Raw genomic sequence first — 21,123 nt, forward strand, 5'->3', positions numbered from 1 at the left:
TCTTCATACTTGTAATTTTAAGAAGATGTCATGGCTTATCAGAACCCCTCTCCATAAGGTATTCTTCTAGTTTGCAGTAAAATTATCCAAGTTCTCCACTACTGTTATCTGACCCAATTCTAAAGTCCCCTATATTATTTATCAGTTATATTTCATGCTCTAGTCTCATACCCTTTACTAGATGGTTTACACCTTCTCTTTAATTTATTAAGAATGGAATTTGCTTCCATAGATATTTCAGTGTGCTTCTCTCACCTAACAAAATTTTTAGGCTATAATTGTTTATCCTGTCCCCAGAGGACACAAAATGCACTCTGTTTTTTGCTTATTTGTATTCTTTTGCTTATAGTTTTTTTTTTTAGATTTTATTTATTTTAGAGAGATGGGGAAGGGAGGGAGAAAGAGAGAAAGTGAAACATCAATGTGTGGTTGCCTGTAGCATACCCCATACTGGGGATATGGCCTGCAGCCCAGGCATGTGCCCTGACTGGGAATCAAACCGGTGATGCTTTGGTTCACAGGCCTGGGCTCAAGCCACTGAGCTACACCAGCCAGGGCTGTGCTTACAGTTTTTGAACTGGCACCACAATATTCTCTGTCCACAGGTTTTCTCACTCTATGAGATTGAAATTATGTTAAGGTTTTTACTTGCTATCATTTATTCAAATTAATTTTACTGGGTGATTACTATATATAAGGCACTCTGCTATTCAATATCTATTGTAGAGGAATGAAGATATTTAAAATAGTTCCAAAGAGTCCATAGTGTCAGCATTCTAATCATATTTTATATTTGGGCTTCATATATTTGTTTATAAACACATATATCCTGACTTGGCTTTTTCTTTTATTCTTATTTGCTGTCCCATCTGAAAGGATATCTACTGTCACTTCCTTCTGAGGTCAAGTAAGCCAATGAATTCCCTTCGGGAATTTTTGTTCATCTGTTTTGTGTACTAGTACTTTTAAATTCTCAGTTCTCCCCCCAGTTTTAGAATAAAAATCACTACCTACTTTGCTAAAATACTGCAGTGTTAACGATGGGTGGTTTAACGGATTTTCTTGCAAGAATTACATCTCACTTTGCTGAATCAGGATATCTGTGGGGTTTTTTTTTTTGTTTACTTGTTTGTTTGTTTTCACTCTCATAAAAAAAACAAACCACCACTTGGTATAGATTTGTTTTTTATTACTTGAAAATTAAAGAGTTTCCAACAGACTTTCTGATGAAGGGAAAGAAGATATTTAAATCCATTATTTTAGACAATAATGCCTACTTCTCAAAGAGTCAGAGCAACCCTGTCCCCTCCCAACATCAGCCATTTAAAGAAAACCAGACATAAAAATGAGGAAAACAAACTCTTTAGCCTTACTTTGCACCCATGCTTGGAGGTGAAATGGGCCAGAAAGAAGAAAACGGAAAAAATGTAAAAAAAAATAGTAAAGACAAAGATACATTTTGTTAGGAATCCAATATAGAATTTGGAACCCTCCCCAAAATCTAGTTAACATCAGATGTAACATTTGTTTCTGCCCTTACTTTTACCCCGCCCAAACAGGATATTGGTACTGTCTCATAAATCTTTTACTAATAACGGGTAAACCAACTATTAACTTTTTAAGTGCCTATTCTATGTGAAGCATTGTCCTAGCTGCTAAACAAGATAGGATAAATATAAAATTCTACACCCACTTTCAAAAGTTTTATTGTTGCAACCTGAGACTATTAGGCAGTATTGGGGGTCTTTGGGAGGTTTCAAAAGGACATTAAGCACTGAAAAATTCAAAAGGAGAAGGTAAGCATTGAGCTGAGGATCTGAAAAATTGGGCTTTATTCTGTCTTTGCCATTTCCTTAATATGTGACCTTGAGCAACTAATTTCTTTCAGGTCTCCCTCCCTCCACTCTCTACCTCCTTTACACACACACACACACACACACACACACACACAAAGAAGACGTCATTTTAGATTTTTTTTAAATGTAAGAATATTTGGGATGATTACTAATGAGTTCCGTTGTGTCGCCCACATTGAAGTCTAAAGCAGCTATGGCCCAATGAGATGACCTTCATTTTTACAGACTAAGTAATCAGGTACTAATTTTTCCCAATTCAGTAGAGCATCAGGGCTTAGAACCGAATCTTTCTATTCTGATTTTGTTTAAAAAAAATTCCTGCAACAATAATGCATCTTTCAGTGATTATTGTGACTCAGGAAAAACTTAAAATATGTTCTTGACACCGTCTACTGGAGAGAAATGCTTTTTTAATCTTTGAATGTATATGTGAAATGGGGGAGGGGTAATTCTGCATATTAGAGAGAACACGGTGGATAATTAATTATTTAATACCTCTAGAGCTATGTAGTATATCCCAAAATTCTATTGAAATACTATTCCCTCTGGCCCAGGTGACCCGTTAAGCCATTATGCAAGTAGCAGGGCAGCGAGGGGAGCCTAATAGATGCACCTGGAGAGCGGGAAAAGGCTCACAGAGGTGACAAATTGCAAAACACTTGCCAATTCACAAAATTGTCCAGAGCCATACCTAAGGAAAACCCTCCGAAACCCTCGAACTCAAGAACCCAAGTTCTTTCGCTACCAGGCATTCTATTGATTTACACTTGCGTCCTTCAACAGGTAGCGCCAATTACAACCCCTACAGCACTGCCGCCCAGCATACTGGCTAATATCTCTGTCAATCAAATACTCCAGCTACCTTTCTAAATTCTCTCCTCCCCTTTTCATGGACTTTTCCTTCGGCCTATCCCCAAATTTCTTCCGCGTTTTGCAACAGTGGAACGTGACCCTATCGAGCCTAGGATTGGAGAGGAAGCTACTCCCGCCCTTTGATGTCCGGGAGCGCTCCTCCCCTTTCAGTGCTCTGGACCGTCTGGGCAGGAGGGGGCGGGGGAACCGAGGGGGCGGTTTGGAGGCAGGGCTTGCCTCCCACGGCGGGAGGGCGGAGCCTGTGGTGGAGCCTGTGGTGGAGCTAGTCTGCTCGGTTAGGACCTCGGAGAGCGCCGGGCGTCAAGACGAAAAGCACTGGATAAGCAGCTGGAGCCGGGTCGAACTAACGCCTGCGAGCCCGCCTCCCTCCGCACCCTGAGCTTCCCCGGCTGACAGGCAGCTAGCGGCGGCTGTGGAAGGTGCTTATGTCTGGAGTCAGATAGCCATTCCTCTGGGAAGCGGACGCCACCGTCCAGCCGCCGCTCCCTCACACCTGTGTGTGCGCGTCTGTGAGCGAGAGCGCCCGCGCGTGATGTCTGCGCGGCGGCGATGTCTGTGTTCGCACGTCCCCGAGAGAGAATCCAGCGCCTCCGTGCTCAGCCCGGGGAGGGACCGCGGGAGCCAGCTGGCAGAGGCAGGACTCGGGCCGCAGCCCTCGCAGCCACTGCTTCACGTCCCGCAAGAGCCACTGCTGGGCTGCGGGAAGAGGGAACTGGCGGGCGACCTCGGCGCGGCCGCAGGCAGAGCCGGGCGGAAGGCGGCCGGAGACGCGGGAAGGGGAGGGGGGGGTAGCGGAGGGTGAGGTGGAGGGAGAAGCGGGGGGCAGCTGGCTGCGCCGCTCGTCCCTCCCATTAGCTGTTGCTGTAGGTCAGCCGCAGATGCTTTGGGGTCCGGGTTGTTGGAGGTAGGGAATGGAAAAAGCGTCCCCCCATTTCCAACTGAGCAAAAGAGAGCGTTGACGACGATGGGGTTATAACCAGGAAGGTAGTGGTACCGCCCCCCCAAACATAATTTTTCAGAAAATAATATATTCTGAGCTGAACCTTCAGTTGGAAAGCCCGCCCTTAAGAGAGAGACCGTCTTGGTCTGTTGGCTTGTGGTTTGATTGTATAATAATGATGATACAATGCTAATGACGACGATGACACTGCCTTTTATTTTTACCCCACTGCTGATAAAGCGTAGCCACAGCTGGCGATAAAGCCCTTGAAAAATTGATGTATGAGGAGCATATACCATTGTTTTCTGAGTTGTGCGTTTTTTCTAAGATATGCTTTTTAGAATTAAAATTTGACAATATGTAGCGCCCCCCCATCTATCTCTCTTTAGTCCTTTATAGCCAGTGCTAGTAAAATGGGGATTGGACTAATGAAAACCTAAACACTTTTACCTGGGTATAGTACCATGTGTTAAGTCATCCTTTCCTTTGAATTTCTCAACAGTTTTTAAAATGAAGAAGTTTAATTTCCGAAAAGTTTTGGATGGCTTAACTGCGTCCTCCCCTGGCAGTGGTAGCAGCAGTGGCAGTAACAGTGGTGGTGGGACTGGAAGTGGTTCCATGCATTCAGGAGGGACTGCAGGGGTTCTCAGAGAAGAGATACAGGAAACCCTGACTTCAGAGTATTTCCAGATCTGCAAGGTAAGTTTTGAATTGGTTTAAAACCTATTTTTAAAAATTTTTTAATTTTACTGTTACGAGGAAAGAAGTGTACACACACACACACACACACACACACACACACACACTCAGGACTGGAAATTGTTGAGATGCCAGCATCAGAGAGTCAGGTGTAGATAGAGAACTCTGTGGATAGGTCAGTTTGAATTAATAAAGATATACCAGCATCAACTTAAAAAGCAATGGTAGTTTAAGGGAGAAATAAGCAAACATAAAAAGTGGAATTTGCAAATAATGTTAAGGCTCAATAGTAAAGAAAATTTTTAATGTAATATTTATGTATAAGTTGTAAATTGAAGGAGAAAAATCGTCATTCTGGTTAATCCTATGATGTCATTCAGTTAAAGTAAGTGTTATTTTATTTCACTGTTCAGCTATTAAGATGGTGTTAGAAACAGGTAGGTAACATGTAGTTGAATACATCCATTTTAAAAGAACTAATGGCATTGTTTTAAAATTATTGTTTAAATTCTGGATAAAAACAGTTCCAGAGTCTTAAACTCTAAACAAACAAATGCCATGAACTTAATAATAAGAACTTTTAATGCTCATAAGAACTCAAAAGTAGTGTTCTGATTTAGTTGGGAAACATTTTAGGTAACTATAATGTTGAATTTCTAATGAGCATTTCTGAAGGGGAGAGGTGAGAGCTTACAAAATAAGTATGTTACTATATAGAGGTGTTGTTACATTTTCTGAAATAGTGATTTGTAATTTTTATTGCCCTTTTTTATGGTGTCCTAGGAATGTGCTTTTGACCTGGCATGTGTAATAAAAAGGCTATTAAGTCATTCATATGATATAGATAAATATACTTGCTATACATACTATATAGATAAAAAATGACTTATAAATATATTTATAAAAATATATTTATTGTGTTCAAATGCATAAGAAGAAACAGTAAATTTTTGAAATTACAGAAATTAAGTATTAAATTTTTTCACACTTCAACAAGTTTTTTTAATTATTAAAATTAGTTTTGTAGTAAACAAATTATGTATAATAAAGTAAGTTTCAATTACTGTATTAGTCTCCATTCCCAGTAGCATTATTATAAAACATTAACTTTGTGGTTATTAAAATGTTGTAAATTAGTTTACATGAAACTGAGTTTATTTATAATTAGATTACATAAATAGATTTAATTATAACCTACCTTGTGAGCTTTGTATACAATACCATTTTGAATAAAAATATTATACAGTTTTTGTCCTCAATTTGAAATAATAGATATTTTGTCTATTATTGATGAAGGAGAGATTAAATAGTAGTCATAAGATAAATATGAAAAAGGGTCATAGAGATCAAATTTGCACTGCTAGGCAAAGGAGTTATGCCCTGATTCTCTAATCTTTGATGTATTACTATTTCATTTCAAGATTTGAAAAAATTTCCAAATTCTCTCAGTTCATGAATGTGGTAGTGATGGAAGAGAGTTTTAGCAGATGTAAAATTGGCATAGAAAAAAGTAGACTTCTGAAACCAAGTGACATTGAGCTGTTGAGGTTATAAAGCTGATAGAGAAGGTTTTAAATAAAAATATTCAGAAGAAATGAGTGAATGCAAGAGAGGAAAATGGGATTATAGTCATCCTATTTATTCAGACAAGAGATAGTCATGGTGTAGTAGGAAGAGCAATGGCTTTGGAATCAGAAAATGTGTATTTTATTTACAACTCTGCCATTTGCCAGCCATATAATCTTGGCAAAGACCTTTATCTGCCTTGAGCCTAGATTTTCACATCTGTAGTATGGTAATAAGTACTTCTGCCCTTCTTTCCTAAGAAGGTTATCAAGAAGATGAAACAAGGCAATTAGTTGAAGGCAATGTATAAATTGGAAAAGGCAATAAAATGTATATTTATATTATTGCAAAAGTTTCAAAATCATCTTGTTCTTGGTGGAATGACTACCACCAATGGGTTATAATAACATTAGGTAACAATTTTCAAAGAAATTAAGGGGATAACTATATAAGCAGAACACTAGTAGTATTGAAATCTTATTAAATGGGGGAAGTACTATGGCATCTCTGGATAGGAATATAGTTAATTTTAATAAGTGGTTATATGATTGTGCTTTACATTACCCAAACTATAATAAAATATACAAAAATGGATGAAGAAAATTCCAAAATTAGAACTGTTACTAAAATGGGGACTTTTTTTGTACTCACTGATTAAATGTGCAAAGAACATTCTATTCTGAGTACTGAGAAGCTGGCACCTTCTGGATACTTGTACCTTTTCAACATGGTCAAAATTAAAGTATAAATCTACAATCTGTTTTTTTGAAAACCATCCTTCTTTCTATTATCTGAAGAGTTATGAAGTTCCATCTATTTCATTTTGCCATCTCTGCTACTTGTCATTTCATCATATTTTCTTGCCTGGTCTCTTGAAATCACCTCCTAACTGATCTTCTCACCTCTCATTTCACCCTAGTCCAATTGATTTTTGTTATTATAACTATTATTTCTGAATTATAATGTTAATTATGTCATTTCCCTGATAAAAAATTCTTTTTCAGTCTTTCTAGACCAATGATGCTCCACAAGTAAATCTAATGTGAAACTCCAGTAAATAACATTTATTAAATAAATGTGGTAGTTAATTGGCATATATTTTAAAGTAAATAATAAATTATATCATCTCTATAGGTATATACTTATTATGTTATTATTATTATTGGTTCTTGTGTAATATTATCCACAGGTAGGTAGTAGGACATTTGCTAGCTTTAAAAAAGTTAATGTATAAGGCTACTGCTGTTATAATCAGTGATACATCTATAAGAAGTTAAAAAAACAGAAATGGTAGATGAAATTTTGGTTCAAGGTCAGCAAAAAAACCCCAAACAGGTTAATGCATTGGTTTACTGCAATCTGTTTTAAGTTTAGTATATATGCATTTAAATGTCCTTGTGAAATGCATGAAATGCCTTTTATGAATTTGAATTCTATGAAACAATTTGAAATTACTGCTTTATACAATAAACTTCAAAGTACTTAACTTCATCTGTATGTAGTTCTGTTCAGAAATGCATACAGATGAAGTTTACCTTTCCATCCTCATTTCTGTGATTCCCTAAGCATATTGTTTTCCCAAGCATATTGTTTTCCCTGAAAGCACCAAACTTTCTCATATCCCAATGCCTTTTCTCAGTGTGTTGCTTCTGTCTAGTATATGTCTTCCGCTTTAGTATAATTGGAGAATTCCCAGCTACCCTTTACATCAAAGTTCAAACACCACCTTTATGAAACCATCTGAGACCAGCTTTCCTTACCTACCTGCCCATGCAGAGTTTATTTCCCCTTCCCTGTTTTCCTGTATCACCTGGCATATACCTGTAGAGTGAATTTAGCACCTTGTTATGATTAAAAATATTATTGCTGTTACTGTTCTTATACTATGAACTCTTTGAGAGGCAAATATACTTTGTTTCCTTATCACTGATAGGTGCTCATTACCTAACAAGCTAGTGGTTCTCAACTGTCTGTCCAAAAGAAAGATTCCTACCTCCACCTTTGTGTTAGAGAATCAAAATCTCTAGGGATGGGGCCTAGGCACTTGCATTATTTAAAGAGGCCTCACAGAAGGTTCTGATGTAAAGTCAGTATTGAGAACCATTATATAAGACACTTAATATACTGTATGAATGAAGCAGCATGGTTGGTTGCTTAATTTATATGGTTGCTTAATTAATATGCATGGCTCATTGATTAATTTAAAATAAATTAATGCAGATGATAATTAATAACTATATACAATAGACATATATACATTCATTCCTATAGTTAACTGACCCATACTTAATTAGGCTGGGAGCATGCAAATGTGAGTATTGTAGCTAGAAAGTTCCATCAGTATCGATCTATGTTTTACAAAGAGAATGGTGTTTTTCTTAATCTAGCAAATTGATTAAATTAAAATTACAGAGCTTAATCTGTTAGATAGCTCATTTGCCCTTCATAACAATCCTATAAGGAAGGTAAGGAAACTGTTAATATTTTTATTTTACTGATAAGACATCTGAGGCCAGAGAATTAAAGTGATATCCTTAGGTCTCCGAGTTAGTTGGTAAGAAACATAGCTAAGTTTAACATACTATTCTTTGATTCTCAAATCCATTACTTTTTTTTACTTCATCTTTGTTATTTAACAAGGCAACATGGTAAATTCCTCAGTAAACATAGAAACTATGAGAAAACAAGACTATTTTATTGACTCTTCTTTCAAAATACATCCAAACAGAACCATATCTTTTCCACCACATCTCTTACCTAGACTACTACTTGTAAGTATTTTCCCTGCTTTCTTTTCACTCAGGCCACACCGCAGCCTCATCTCATAATAGACAGAATAATCCTTTTAGAATTTACATCATATCATGCAATGTTTGCTCAGAACTCTCATGGCTTTTCGTTTCTCTTAAAAATAAGTCCTATTGTGCCTTCTAAAACTCTTAAGATTTGGCTACTGACAAGACATAATTTTTTACTTTTCCTGTTACTTACTCTACCAACTACATTACTACTTCTCAGACATGATTCCTGCCTCAAGGCTTTTGTATTTGCTCTTTCCTTTATATGGAACACTCCTCCTCCCACCCCATGATTATATTACTTGTTCCCTTTGCATCATTCAGTTCTTTTTATTTTTAAGATTTTATTTATTTTTAGAGAGAGGGGAAAGGAGAAAGAGGAGAGAAACGCCGATGTGAGAGAGAAACATCTATGAGTTGCCTCTCATTGGCCCCCAGCCAGGGATCTGGCCTGCAACCCCGGGCATGTGCTCCAACCAAGAATCAACCAGAGAACTTTCGGTTTGCAAGATGACGCCTAACCCACCGAGCCACACCAGTCAGGGTGTCATTCAGTTTTTTATTCAGTTGTTAACCTCAGAAAGATCTTTATTGACCGCTGTTCACTCCCTTTATTCTCAACCCTCATCCTGATTACTTTTTTCTTCATAACACTTATACTACTACCTGTTATTAAATTACATATTTATTTGTTTCTCCTATAATAATGTAATTCCATGAGGGCAGCACTTCATTTTTTTTACAACTGTCTCACCAATTTACAGAGTAGTGCTTGCTGCACAGAAGGCAAATATTTGTTGAATGAATGAGTAAATAAGAGCAAGGAAGCTGATCAAGCAGCGATTTTCAACGAGTATGCTACAAGAATTTCTAAAACATGTAGTACCTGATTGCTTAGTCATGCATACTGACCTCTTTTCCCTTAGATTGTCAAATAAAAAAATGATAACAGCCAGCATGACGTACCCATCCAGTGTGAATGAATCAAAATTATACCTATTTTTTGTGAGATTGGGAAAAAATGTAATATCTTTTTATGGTGTGCCACAGAATTTTAGTAATTAGTTTATGTGTGGCATGAGATGAAAAATGTTGAAAATCACAGTGATAGAGTGATGTATTAAGAACAAACTAGATACTATTTTGAATGACCTTTTGAAAAATGCTTTTATTAAATAAAATTTTTATTACATAAAAACAAGGAACCACTCAGTAAAAGAGTGTCGCCACTTTAGGAACATGGTATATAATTTTCAAAAAGATATGGAAAATGAGATCATAGAAAGATTCATTTAAATTTACTTTAATTTTTACTGAAGAAGGTATTAGGAACATTTTTGTTTTCCAATGATCGTTTTAGGGGAACAATTCAGAAGTATTAGATGGACAGTGACAAACACATGGAATGTTCTAGGAATATTCTAGACATAATTGACAAAATAGACAAAAATAAATACATCACCAGGACCAGATGTCATAACCCCTAAAGTTTTGAATAAACTCTTAATTTAGGCAATTCACTATTCATCATCACTTTTAAACTATTTTTTTGTTATAAATGGTCATGGTGTCAGTGCCAACATTTAGATAACTAGTGTAATGTCTTCAGAGAAATGGATTTGTAATCATGATGTTATACTAGACATAATATCAGATACTGCCAGATAAATATGTATAAAAAGAAACATAGGTGTAGACTGTGAAGAGTTGGGCTTTCCAGGACCCTGGAGAGATGAAAAGAGAATTAAGTACCTAGATATCCTTGACTATTGTCTCTCCACGTTTTTGTTGTGTCCACATTCTTCTTATTTTACATTATTTTACTTGGGGGTTTCTGTAAATGAAATTGGCACAAGACTATGAACACAATTCCTTGTTTCCTCAACTTTCATTCTTTGGAAGAATTATACAAGATTCCCTGACATGGATGGACTTGTATCATTCTGTATTTATAAACTGGTAGAATAAACTGGTATAAAAAGGTAGTACAGTTGACACTGCAGGATGACTTATTATGGATAAAGCATTTGGCAGTGACTTCATGCTCTCATTTCTAAAATGAACAGCAGAGGAAGGACATCTTTAATAATAGTAATGGATGCAAACCAGAAAAAATAAGTTACCTCATTATGATTGAGATGTTAACAAATTTAAAAACCAAATAGAATTAAAAATACATATATATTTTAGAACTAAAAATCAAAGTCAAATTATTTAGTACTCTAGGCTTTCTATTTTGCTTATCCTAGCATACAGGAGCAGACTTGAGTAAAGGACTACGGACTTGTAAGAAGTATGCATGTTTGTAATCTCTTTAAGTTACCATAGAGAACAATCACATTTTCTTACAAAATGTCCTTTGATGCTAGTATATTGTCAGCAAATTGGGTTATTAGTCTTATTTAATATGGCAGTTCTTAATGTTCTTAAAAACAAACAGTGCTCTCATACTTTATGTCTCAGTATAGAGCTAATTTAAAATCTTATATAATTTCCAAATTTATCTGTGGGATTATTTAAACCAAATTCCTATTTTTGAAGTTTAGTACATTTCTGTGCCTTCACTTGAAAATATGCCTGCAAAATATCATAGGGTTAAGTTCCATAGTTTATTTTAATGATAGGATGATTGTATTGGTGTCCCACATTATAGTCTATAAATCATTTACATACTAGTTTAATAGCAATAACTTTGTATTCATTAAAGATTTCAGGTGGTAGCCCTACTTGTCAAATAGTGACCTTTATTAAAGATTTCAGTTATAATGACAGTTATATTTTTGTATCGTTAAGTCTTTGATCCCTTTCTTTTTATCTCCTAAACAAGGAAATGCCTCTAAAATTCAGTTTTGATTAAATATTCATTTCTACTTTCTTTTATTTTTGTTTTTTTTAATCTTTTATATTTTAACTTTTTTCAATCTCAACAGAATTTGTTTTGGTGTACAGTGTGGCTCTAAACTGATTCTTTTTTCAAATAGCCACTTATACCATTTATTAACTGATTCTTTTTCTGCTGGTTATGATACTCCTTTGTCATATATTAACATTTGTTGTGTGCTAGGATCTGTATCTGGGTTAACAATGTTCTTCCATCTTTCTGCCTATTCTTATGCCAAAATCATACTGATTTAATTTTCAGGTTAAAAAGACTGGTCAAAATAATGCATAGGATGGGTTTTGGAATATTTGAAAGGAAATGCAGTGCCTATGCTCATCAACCAAATACTGCAGAAGTTGTGTTTATTACAACAAGGGAGATTACACACCACAGGGAACCATGAGACATCTCAGTAAGAGGGTATTAGGGAGGCTTGTTAGAGGATTTGGGCTTGTATTAGGTGATTTTAGGAAAGTTCAAAGAAGCATAATTGACTATTGTCAGAAAATAGGGGACAATGCTATCATCCTGTAACCTGAGAATATTTATCTGGGAGGCAAGAGAAACAGCATGGGCTAAAGCTGTAATTACTAAAGAAGCAACTATTATATTAGTTGGATGAGGGGAACATTTAATTATTACTGTGGTTTATGCAATGTTCTTACATTTATCAGTACCTAGACATGATCCTGAAGTGGCTTTGTTTTTGTCTTGCTTCATCATTGTCATAGAGGGTCCTTGTTTGTTTTTTTGTGAGATTGTTCATATTCTATGGAAGAACACCATGGCCTAGCTGTTAGTGCCAGGCAAACTCAAACTAATAACTGTTAAAGGCTACTTTTTTCTCTTTTAGCAGTTTATTACTTCTAAAGCAACTTTGTAGTTAAAGTTGCTATACTATGTTGCTAAACAGGCCTGCTTTATTATCTACATAAGAGAAATTTTTCTTGTTGATCAGCAGCCAACAATTCATATTGGTTGATTTGAATTTATTATATAATTGTTAATACAAAATGATTTGAAATTGCTATATAATTATATATAATATGTGATATATAAGCTACTGTTTAGCAAAATTATCTACTTGAAATAATATATTTGAAAACAACTATACTAAGTAAGTACAACAATTTTTGTGCTAATTTTATTTGTATTGTTTCTCCATTTAGTCACAATTTATATTTTCTTTTCTTCACCTTTTTGAGAAAAGATACAGATTTTATTTCCTCCACATAATATTCTCTAGCAGGCAGCTGTAACTCTAGCAGGTAAATAGAAGATTTGAAGTAACTTTTGTTTTTTTGAGAGTTCAACTCGGCAAATGAATTTGGTATTTTTGTGTGAATATACAAAATTTCATTTGCTGTAAAAATAAAAACTATTTTTCAAAAATAAAATTATAGATAAAACTAATTTTCAAAAATCTTATAGGAAACTCTATCCTGTATGTATTAGTCTGAGTGATGCAAGCTGCCTATGTATAATACTCTGATTTTTTACTTGAACCATGTGACATCAGCTGCACCAGTTATTTTAACTAAGTTCCAGAAGAGAAATTATTATTTGGTCTGCATCACTGCAAATATTTTTACAAGGCTAGAGTAATCTGACTTTTATTTTCAAACCCTTTTTAGCCACTCCCGTAGTGGCAGACATAGATTATTTAATACAAGAAAAGTATGTGAAGTGAAATAATATCCTTAGCAAATGTATATCTTGAGGAGAACATTGTATATGGTAGTAGGCCAGGTTGTTGAATGAATCATACTAAGAAACCTAACTGAGTCAGGAGAAGATTCAGCGGGGGAGTGCATAGGGCATAGTCATGGAAGGCAATTTCACTAAATGTATTTGCTTGCTTTAGTGTGGTCAGATATAGGCAGAGACTAAGGTTCAAGATGAAAGCTACAGAACCTGGAAGAATGGAGGCAGGAGTGATGCAGGAGAAACTGTGATATTTACAATAATCCAGATAACTCAGGTTGATCACAAGGAACCAGGATAAAAGAACATTAAGGGACCAGCAACAAGCTAACTCAATACCAAGTCTACTGGTCATTTTTCTTAATCCTTGTATTATAATGAAAGGATTATTTTTATAATTTTATTTATTTTATTTTTTAAATTAAATTTATTTCTGTGACAATGGTTAATAAGATTACATAGGTTACAATGTACAATTGTATGATATGTCATCATCTGTATATTGCATTGTACACTCACCACCCAAAGCCAAATCTTCCACCACCGTATATTTGACCTCCTTTATCCTTTACTGTCCCAACCGCCTTCCCTCTGGTAACCACCATCCTGTTATCTGTGTCTATGAGTTTGTTCATTTTTCTTGTTTCTTCATGGGTTGCTTTCAATTTTTCCTTTTTATTTAATTTATTGGGGTGACACTGGTTGACAAAATTATGCAGGTTTCAGTGCACAATCCTACAACACATCATCTGTATGCTGTATTTTGTATCCACTACACCAAGTCAAGTCTCTGTCCATCACCCTTTATCTCCCTTATGCCCTCCTTCCCCTCCCCCAAACCCAAGTGTCCCCAGCAGTCACCATGCTATTGTTTTGTGTCCATGAGTTCTTTCTGTTATTTTTCTCTTTTGCTCAAACCCTTCAGCCCCCTAAGTCATACCCCACAGCTGTCAGCCTGCTTTCTATTTATGAGTCAGTCTCTCTTTTGCTTGATAGTTCATTTTGTTCATTATATTCCACATATGAGTGAAATCATGTGGTGCATGTTTTTCTCTGACTGGCTTATTTCACTTAGCATAATGCTCTTCAGGTTCATCCATGTTGTCACAAAGGATAAAATTTCCTTCTTTTTATTGCTAAGCAGTATTCCATTGTGTAAATGTACCACAGCTTTCTTATCCACTCATCTACTGATGGGACACTTGGGCTGCTTCCAGATCTTGGCCATTGTAAATAATGCTGCAGTGATCATAGCGGTACATAGATTCTTTTGAATTAGTGCTTTGGGTTTCTTCAGATAAATTCGTAGAAGTAGAATTGCTGGGTCATAAGACAGTTCCACTTTTAATTTTTTTGAGGTATCTCCACACTGGTGATATATCTTTTTCTGTTGGAAATTTAAATTGTCTTTTTATATGATAAAAGATATTAAGAAGTCTTATGGAATAGAAAGCCATTTAAAGCAATTTACCTGTGTTTACCTGGCCATTTCCAAACTTAGGTGACCAATGCCAAATACTGTGATCAATTTTCAAACTTACATGATTTATGTGGGTAGTTATGTGACCTTTTTGATATAATACCACTTAATATCCTACAACTATACTTCAAAGAATATACTTTGGAAATAATGATTCAGTGTATATTACTCGTAACTAACTTCTTTATGCAATACATTGTTGAATATGTAAATACATAAATTGAGTTCAGGAGTATGCTGGCTCAAGCATATGGGGTGCAGCTTGAAGACTTCCAAATCTTGCGGAAACCATTGAATACCTTGGAAATAATTTGAAATCCTCACAATACTTTAGACCTGGAAGAGAATTTAGAGATAATCAAGTTAAATGTATCACTTTTACAAGTGCAGAAATCAAGCTCAAAGACATTAAGATTACATAATATTAATTAATGTTATATTTTTGTCAGGATTTTGCAAATAAAAATAACCCATTTTATGTTCTTGAATTAGAGATATAGCTTGAAGTCTATGTTAATAAATACCTCATAATGTTTGATTGAACAATAATATACTTCCATATCCATCAATAAATAGCCTTCTGTTAATGTTAATCTCCTAAATGTCAATTCTATGTAAGGCTTTAATATGTCTCTCTGCATTTAACAAGCTGTTTTACAAAACTGTACTTTAATTATGTAATGTTTGTATTCAGCAAATTTATTTTAAAATAACTGTTATTATTTAATATTTTAAATTAAAAAAACATGTGGATGCTTTTCAAAATTCTGTGGACAGTATAAAGAATTACTTTTTTCATTTAAAATTATGTGATGGTGTGATAGTGTACATACCTCATTATGTTGATAAAATGCCTACTCTGTACATATTGCATGTCATTATCTAGAATATAAAATATCAGATTTCAAAGGAGAAAAATTTTGATTTAGAAGTATTAGACACCTAGTTTTTGATAGCTTGTATCAAGTAAGCTGTTTACTTTCAGTGGGTGGTTCAGATAAATGGCATTTGTTTTACTTTTATTTATTTTATTTTTAGACCTTTTGTTTTGCAGGACAATATCCAACCAGCTGAGCCATACCAGCCAGAGCACTGTCTTTTCTGTGGATTCAAAATTTTCTCTTGTTCTTCCTTTAAATAATGATGTAACCTTTGGGAGTCGCTACTTTATTTGGGTCTCCAACATCATAATCGTGTTCCAGCCAGGGGACAGTCTGTCCTACATGTGGCCGTATAAATGAAGTTCCAGGTCATGAGGAATCACCAAAAGCCCCTGCAGCCACTATAATGTTATTTCTCTTATTTATTTATTTGTTTATTTAATTTATTTTTATTGTTGTTTAAGTACAGTTGTCTCCATTTTCCTGCCACCTCTTTCCACCACCCCACCCACTCCCACCTCCCACCTCCCACCTCAATCCTGCTCCCCTTTGGCTTTATCCATGGGTCCTTTATACATGTTCCTTGGCAACCCTTCCCCTTTTTTTCCCTGTTATTACCCTGCCCCCTCCCCTCTGGTTACTGTCAGTTTGTTGTCGATTTCGATGTCTCTGGTTATATATTTGCCTACTTGTTTGTTTTGTTGATTAGGTTCCACTTATAGGTGAGATCATATGGTATTTGTTTTTCAGCACCTGGCTTATTTTACTTAGCATAATACTATCCAGTTCCATCCATGCTGTCTTGAAGGGTAGGAGTTCCTTCTTTCTTCCTTCTAAATATTGTTCCACTGTGTTAATGTTCCATAGTTTTTGATCCATTCATTTACTGATTGATACTTAGGTTACTTCTAGCACTTCGCTATTGTAAATTATGCTGCTATGAACATTGGGATGGAGAAGTTCTTTTGAACTGGTTATTCGGGATTCTTAGGTTATAATCTTACCAGTGGAATCACTGGGTTAAAAGACTAGTCCATTTTTAGTTTTTCTGAGGAAATTCCATGCTGTTTTCCACAATGGCTGCACCAGTCTGCATTCCCGTCAACAGTGTACTAGGGTTCCCTTTTCTCCACATGCTCCCCAGCACTCGTTGTTTGTTGATTTGTTTATGATGGCCATTCTGATTGATGTAAAGTGGTATCTCATCATTGTTTTAATTTGCATCTCTCTGATGGCTAGTGATCTTAAGCATCCTTTCATATGTCTCTGAGCCCTCTGTATGTCCTCCTTGGAGAAGCATCTGTTCAATTTCTTTGCCCATTTTTAAATTGTATTGTTTGTCTTCCTGGTCTGGAGTCGTGTGAGTTCTCTATATATTTTGGAGATCAAACCCTTGTCCAAGACAAGGTATCATTGACAAGTATATTTTCCCATACATTTAGTTTCCTTTTCATTTTGCTTATTTTTCTTTAGCTGTTCAGAAAATTTTTATTTTGATAAAGTTCCATTTGTTTATTCTTTCCTTTATGTCCCTTGCTGTAGGGAACATATTGGTGAAAATATTGCTGCATGGGATATCTGAGATTTTCCTGCCTATGTTCTCTTCTAGGCCTTTTATGGTGTCTCAATTTATATTTAAGTCTTTTATCTACCTTGAGTTTATTTTTGTGTATGGTGTAAGTTGGTGGTCAAGTTTCTTTTTTTTTTGCATGTAGCTGTCCAGATCTCCTGACACCATTTGTTGAAGAGGTTATTTTTACTCCATTTTATGCATCTTCCCCCTTTGTTCAATATTAATTGACCATAGAGACTTGGTTTATTTCTGGTCTCTATTCTGTTCCATTGATCTCTGTGTCTGTTCTTATGACAATACTAGACTGTTTTGAATACAGTGGCCTTGTAGTGTAGTTTGACATCATATATTTTGATCCTTTCTACTTTGTTCTTCTTTCTCAAAATTGCTGTGGCTATTTGGGATCATGTATGGTTGCATCTAAATTTTTAAAAGATTTGTTCTAGATCTCTGAAGTATGCTATTGGTATTTTAATAGGGATTGTGTTGAATCTATAAATTGCTTTGGGAAGTATGGACATTTTGATGATGTTAATTCTTCCCATTCATGAACATGGCATATGCTTCTATTTGTTTGTGTCTTCCTTGATTTCTTACTTCAGTGTTGTGTAATATTCTGAGTACAGGTCTTTTACCTCCGTGGTTAGGTTTATTCCTAGGTAATTTATTTTTCTTGTTGCTATAGCAAATAGGATGTTTTTCTTTATTTCTTTTTCTGATATTTCATTGTTGGTGTACAGAAAGGCCTTTGATTTCTGAATATTGACTTTGTATCCTGCTGTCTTGCCAAATTCACATATGCGGTTGAGTGTGTTTTTTTGGTGGAATCTATAGGGTTTTCTAGGTACACAATCATGTCATTGGCAGTGACAGCTTTACTTCCTCCTTTGCAATTTGAATGCCTTTTATTTCTTTTTCTTGTCTGATCACTGTCACTAGGACTTTCAATACTATGTTGAATAGAAGTGGTGAAAACAGACATCCTTGTCTTGTTCCGGATCTTAGTGGGAAAGCTTTTAATTTTGCCCATTGAGTATGATGTTGCCTGTAGGTTTCTCATATATGGACTTTAGTATGTTGAGGCATGCTCCCTCTACTCCCATTTTGCTGAGTGTTTTTATCATAAATGGGTGCTGTACCAAATGCTTTTTCTGTATCTATTGATGTGATCATGTGATTTTTGTCTTTCCTTTTGTTTATGTGATGTATTACATTTATTGATTTGTGAATATTGTACCATACTGTATCCCAGGGATGAATCTCACTTGATCATGGTGTATGATCTTTTTAATGTATTGCTGGATGTAGTTTGCCAATATTTTGTTGAGGATTTTAGTGTCTATGTTATCAGTGATATTGACCTGTAGTTTTCTTTCTTTGTTGTATCTTTATCTGGTTTTGGGATTAGGATGATGCTGGCCTCATACAAAGAGTTTGGGATTCTTCTCTCTTCTTGGATGTTTTTAGAATAGTCTGAGAAGGGTAGGGGTTAGCTCTTCCTTAAATGTTTTGTAACATTCTTCTGCGAAACCATCCAGTCCAGGGCTTTTGTGTGCCGGGGGTTTTTTGATTATTGCTTCAATTTCACCAGCTGTTTTTGGTCTGTTCAGGCTTTTTGCTTCTTCTTGATACAGTTTTGGAAGATTATATTTTTCTAAATATTTGTCCATTCACCCAGTTTTCAAATTTCTTGACATATATTTATTTATAGTAATTTCTTAAAATTCTTTCTATTTCTGTAGTATCAGTTGTAATTTCTCCTCTTTCATTTCTCTTTATTTAGGTTCTCTCTCTTTTTTCCTTGATGAGTCATGATTAAAGGCTTGCTGATTTTGTTTATCTTTTCAATGAACCAGTTCTTGGACTTACTGGTCCTTTGAATTATTCTTTTAGTCTATATGTAATTTACTTCTGCTTGATTTTGATTATTTCCTTCCCACAACTCAGTCTGGGCTTTGTTTGTTGTTGTTTCTCTACTTCTTGTAGATGTAGGGATAAGTTGTGCATTTGAAATGTTTCTGTCTTTTTTAGGTAGGCCTGGGTTGCTATGAACTTCCCTCTGTGTACTGCCTTTGTTTTGTCCCATAGGTTTTGGACTGCTGTGAGTTCATTTTCATTTGTTTCCAGAAACTTTTTGATTTATTCCTTGACCTTATTCTTGACCCATTCATTGTTTAATAGCATGTTATTCAGTCTCCTCAAATTTGAATGTTTTCAAGTTTTGGTTTTTTTTTAAGAGGCTGGTTTCTAGTTTCAGGTCCTTGGGTACCAAGAAAAAGCTCGATAAGATTTCAATTTTCTTGAATTTGTTGAGGCTTGTTTTGTGTCCTATCATGTGGTTCATCTTTGAAAATGTTTCATATGCATTTGAAAAGAATGTGTATTTTGCTTCTTTGGGATGAAAAGTTCTATATATATCAATTAAGCCCATTTGATCTAGTGTGTTGTTAAGTGCCCCAATATTCTTGTTGATATTGTGTTTGGAAAATCTATCCATTGTTGACCATGGGGTGTTAAAATTCCCTACTATAATTGTGTTGCTATCTATATCTTTCTTGAAGTCTTACAAGATTTTTCTTATATATTTGGGTACTCCTATGTTGGGTGCAGTAATGATTACAATGTCTTCTTGGGATTCTTTCCTTGAATATTATGAAGTGTCTTTCTGTGTCTTTTTCTGTGGCCTTTGTTTTGAAGTTGATTTTTTCTGATTTAAGTGTTGCTATTTCAGCTTTTTTTCCTTGTCCATTTGCTTGGAATATTTTTTCCAACCCTTCACTTTTAGTCTGTGTAAGTCTTTTGTTCTAAGGTGGTTTTCTTGTAGGCAGCATGTGTGCAGGTCATGTTTTCTTATCCATTTAGCTACTCTGTGTCTTTTGATTGGAACATTTAATCCTTTTACATTTAAGGTTATTATCGATAGCTACTTGTTCATTACCATTTTACTCCCTTTGTACCTGTGCTTCTCCTCTGTAACTCTGCTTCTTCCTCTTTTTAAAGCAGTCCCTTTAATATATCTTTCAGTGCTGGTTTGATAGAGGTATATTCTTTCAGCCTTCTTTTGTCTGGGAAGCTCCTTATTTGGCCTTCCATTTTAATTGAGAGCCTTGCTGGGTAGAGTAGTCTCTGTTGCAGGCCTCTGGGTTACATTACTTGGAATATTTCTTGCCATTCCTTTCTGGTTTGGAACATGTGCATTGAGAAGTCAGCTGCTAGCTGACTTATTAGGGGCTCCATTGTGTGTTACTTCCTGTTTCACCCTTGTTGCCTTTAAGATTCTCTCTTTGTCTTTGAATTTTGCCATTTTAACTATGATGTGTCTTGGAGTAGGCCTCTTTGGGTTCCTCTTGATTGGGACCCTCTGTGTTTCCTGTACTTGTGTGATTTTTTTTCTCTTATCAGATTAGGGAAGTTTTTCCATCATTACTTTTTCAAACAGATTTTCTATTCCCTGCTCCTCTTCTTCTCCTTCTGGTATCCCTATTATACAGACATTATGACATTACACGTTGTCCTGCAGTTCCCTTAATGCCTGTTCATTCTTTTTGAGTCTTTTTCCTTTTCTTGGTCTGTGTGTGTGTGTGTTTTACCTTGTCTTCCAGTTTGCTGATTCAATTTAGTTGATTCAATTCTCTGCTTTATATAGCCTGCTTTTTTAAAAAAAGTTTTTATTTATTTCTTGAGAGAGGGGAAGTAAGGGAGAAAGAGAGAGAAACATCAATGTGTAGTTGCCTTTCATACACCCCCAACTGGGGACCTCCCTGCAGCCCAGGCATGTGCCCTGACTGGAGATTGAACCAGAGACCCTGTGGTTCACAGGCCAGCACTCAATCCATTGAGCCACACTGGCCAGGGCTAGCCTGGTTTTGATT

The 21,123-nt window shown here is 35.6% G+C and overlaps 1 protein-coding gene across 4 annotated transcripts in view; it reads left to right on the forward strand.

Annotated features, from left to right (window-relative positions):
- Positions 1–3,028: 3,028 nt before the first annotated feature.
- STXBP5L (syntaxin binding protein 5L) overlaps positions 3,029–21,123 on the forward strand; it is a 346,905-nt gene continuing 328,810 nt past the window's right edge. For all 4 annotated transcript variants that reach the window (XM_045851924.1, XM_045851926.1, XM_045851925.1 and 1 more), the window contains exons 1-2: positions 3,029–3,148; positions 4,172–4,368. In XM_045851924.1, coding sequence (XP_045707880.1) covers positions 4,180–4,368 — 189 coding nt within the window. In that variant the 5' untranslated portion in view covers positions 3,029–3,148; positions 4,172–4,179. The remainder of the gene's footprint in view (positions 3,149–4,171; positions 4,369–21,123) is intronic.

The sequence above is a fragment of the Phyllostomus hastatus genome, unplaced genomic scaffold (assembly GCF_019186645.2).
Source record: "Phyllostomus hastatus isolate PE091 unplaced genomic scaffold, TTU_PhHast_1.1 phas_contig_86, whole genome shotgun sequence".
Classification (NCBI taxonomy): Eukaryota; Metazoa; Chordata; class Mammalia; order Chiroptera; family Phyllostomidae; genus Phyllostomus; species Phyllostomus hastatus.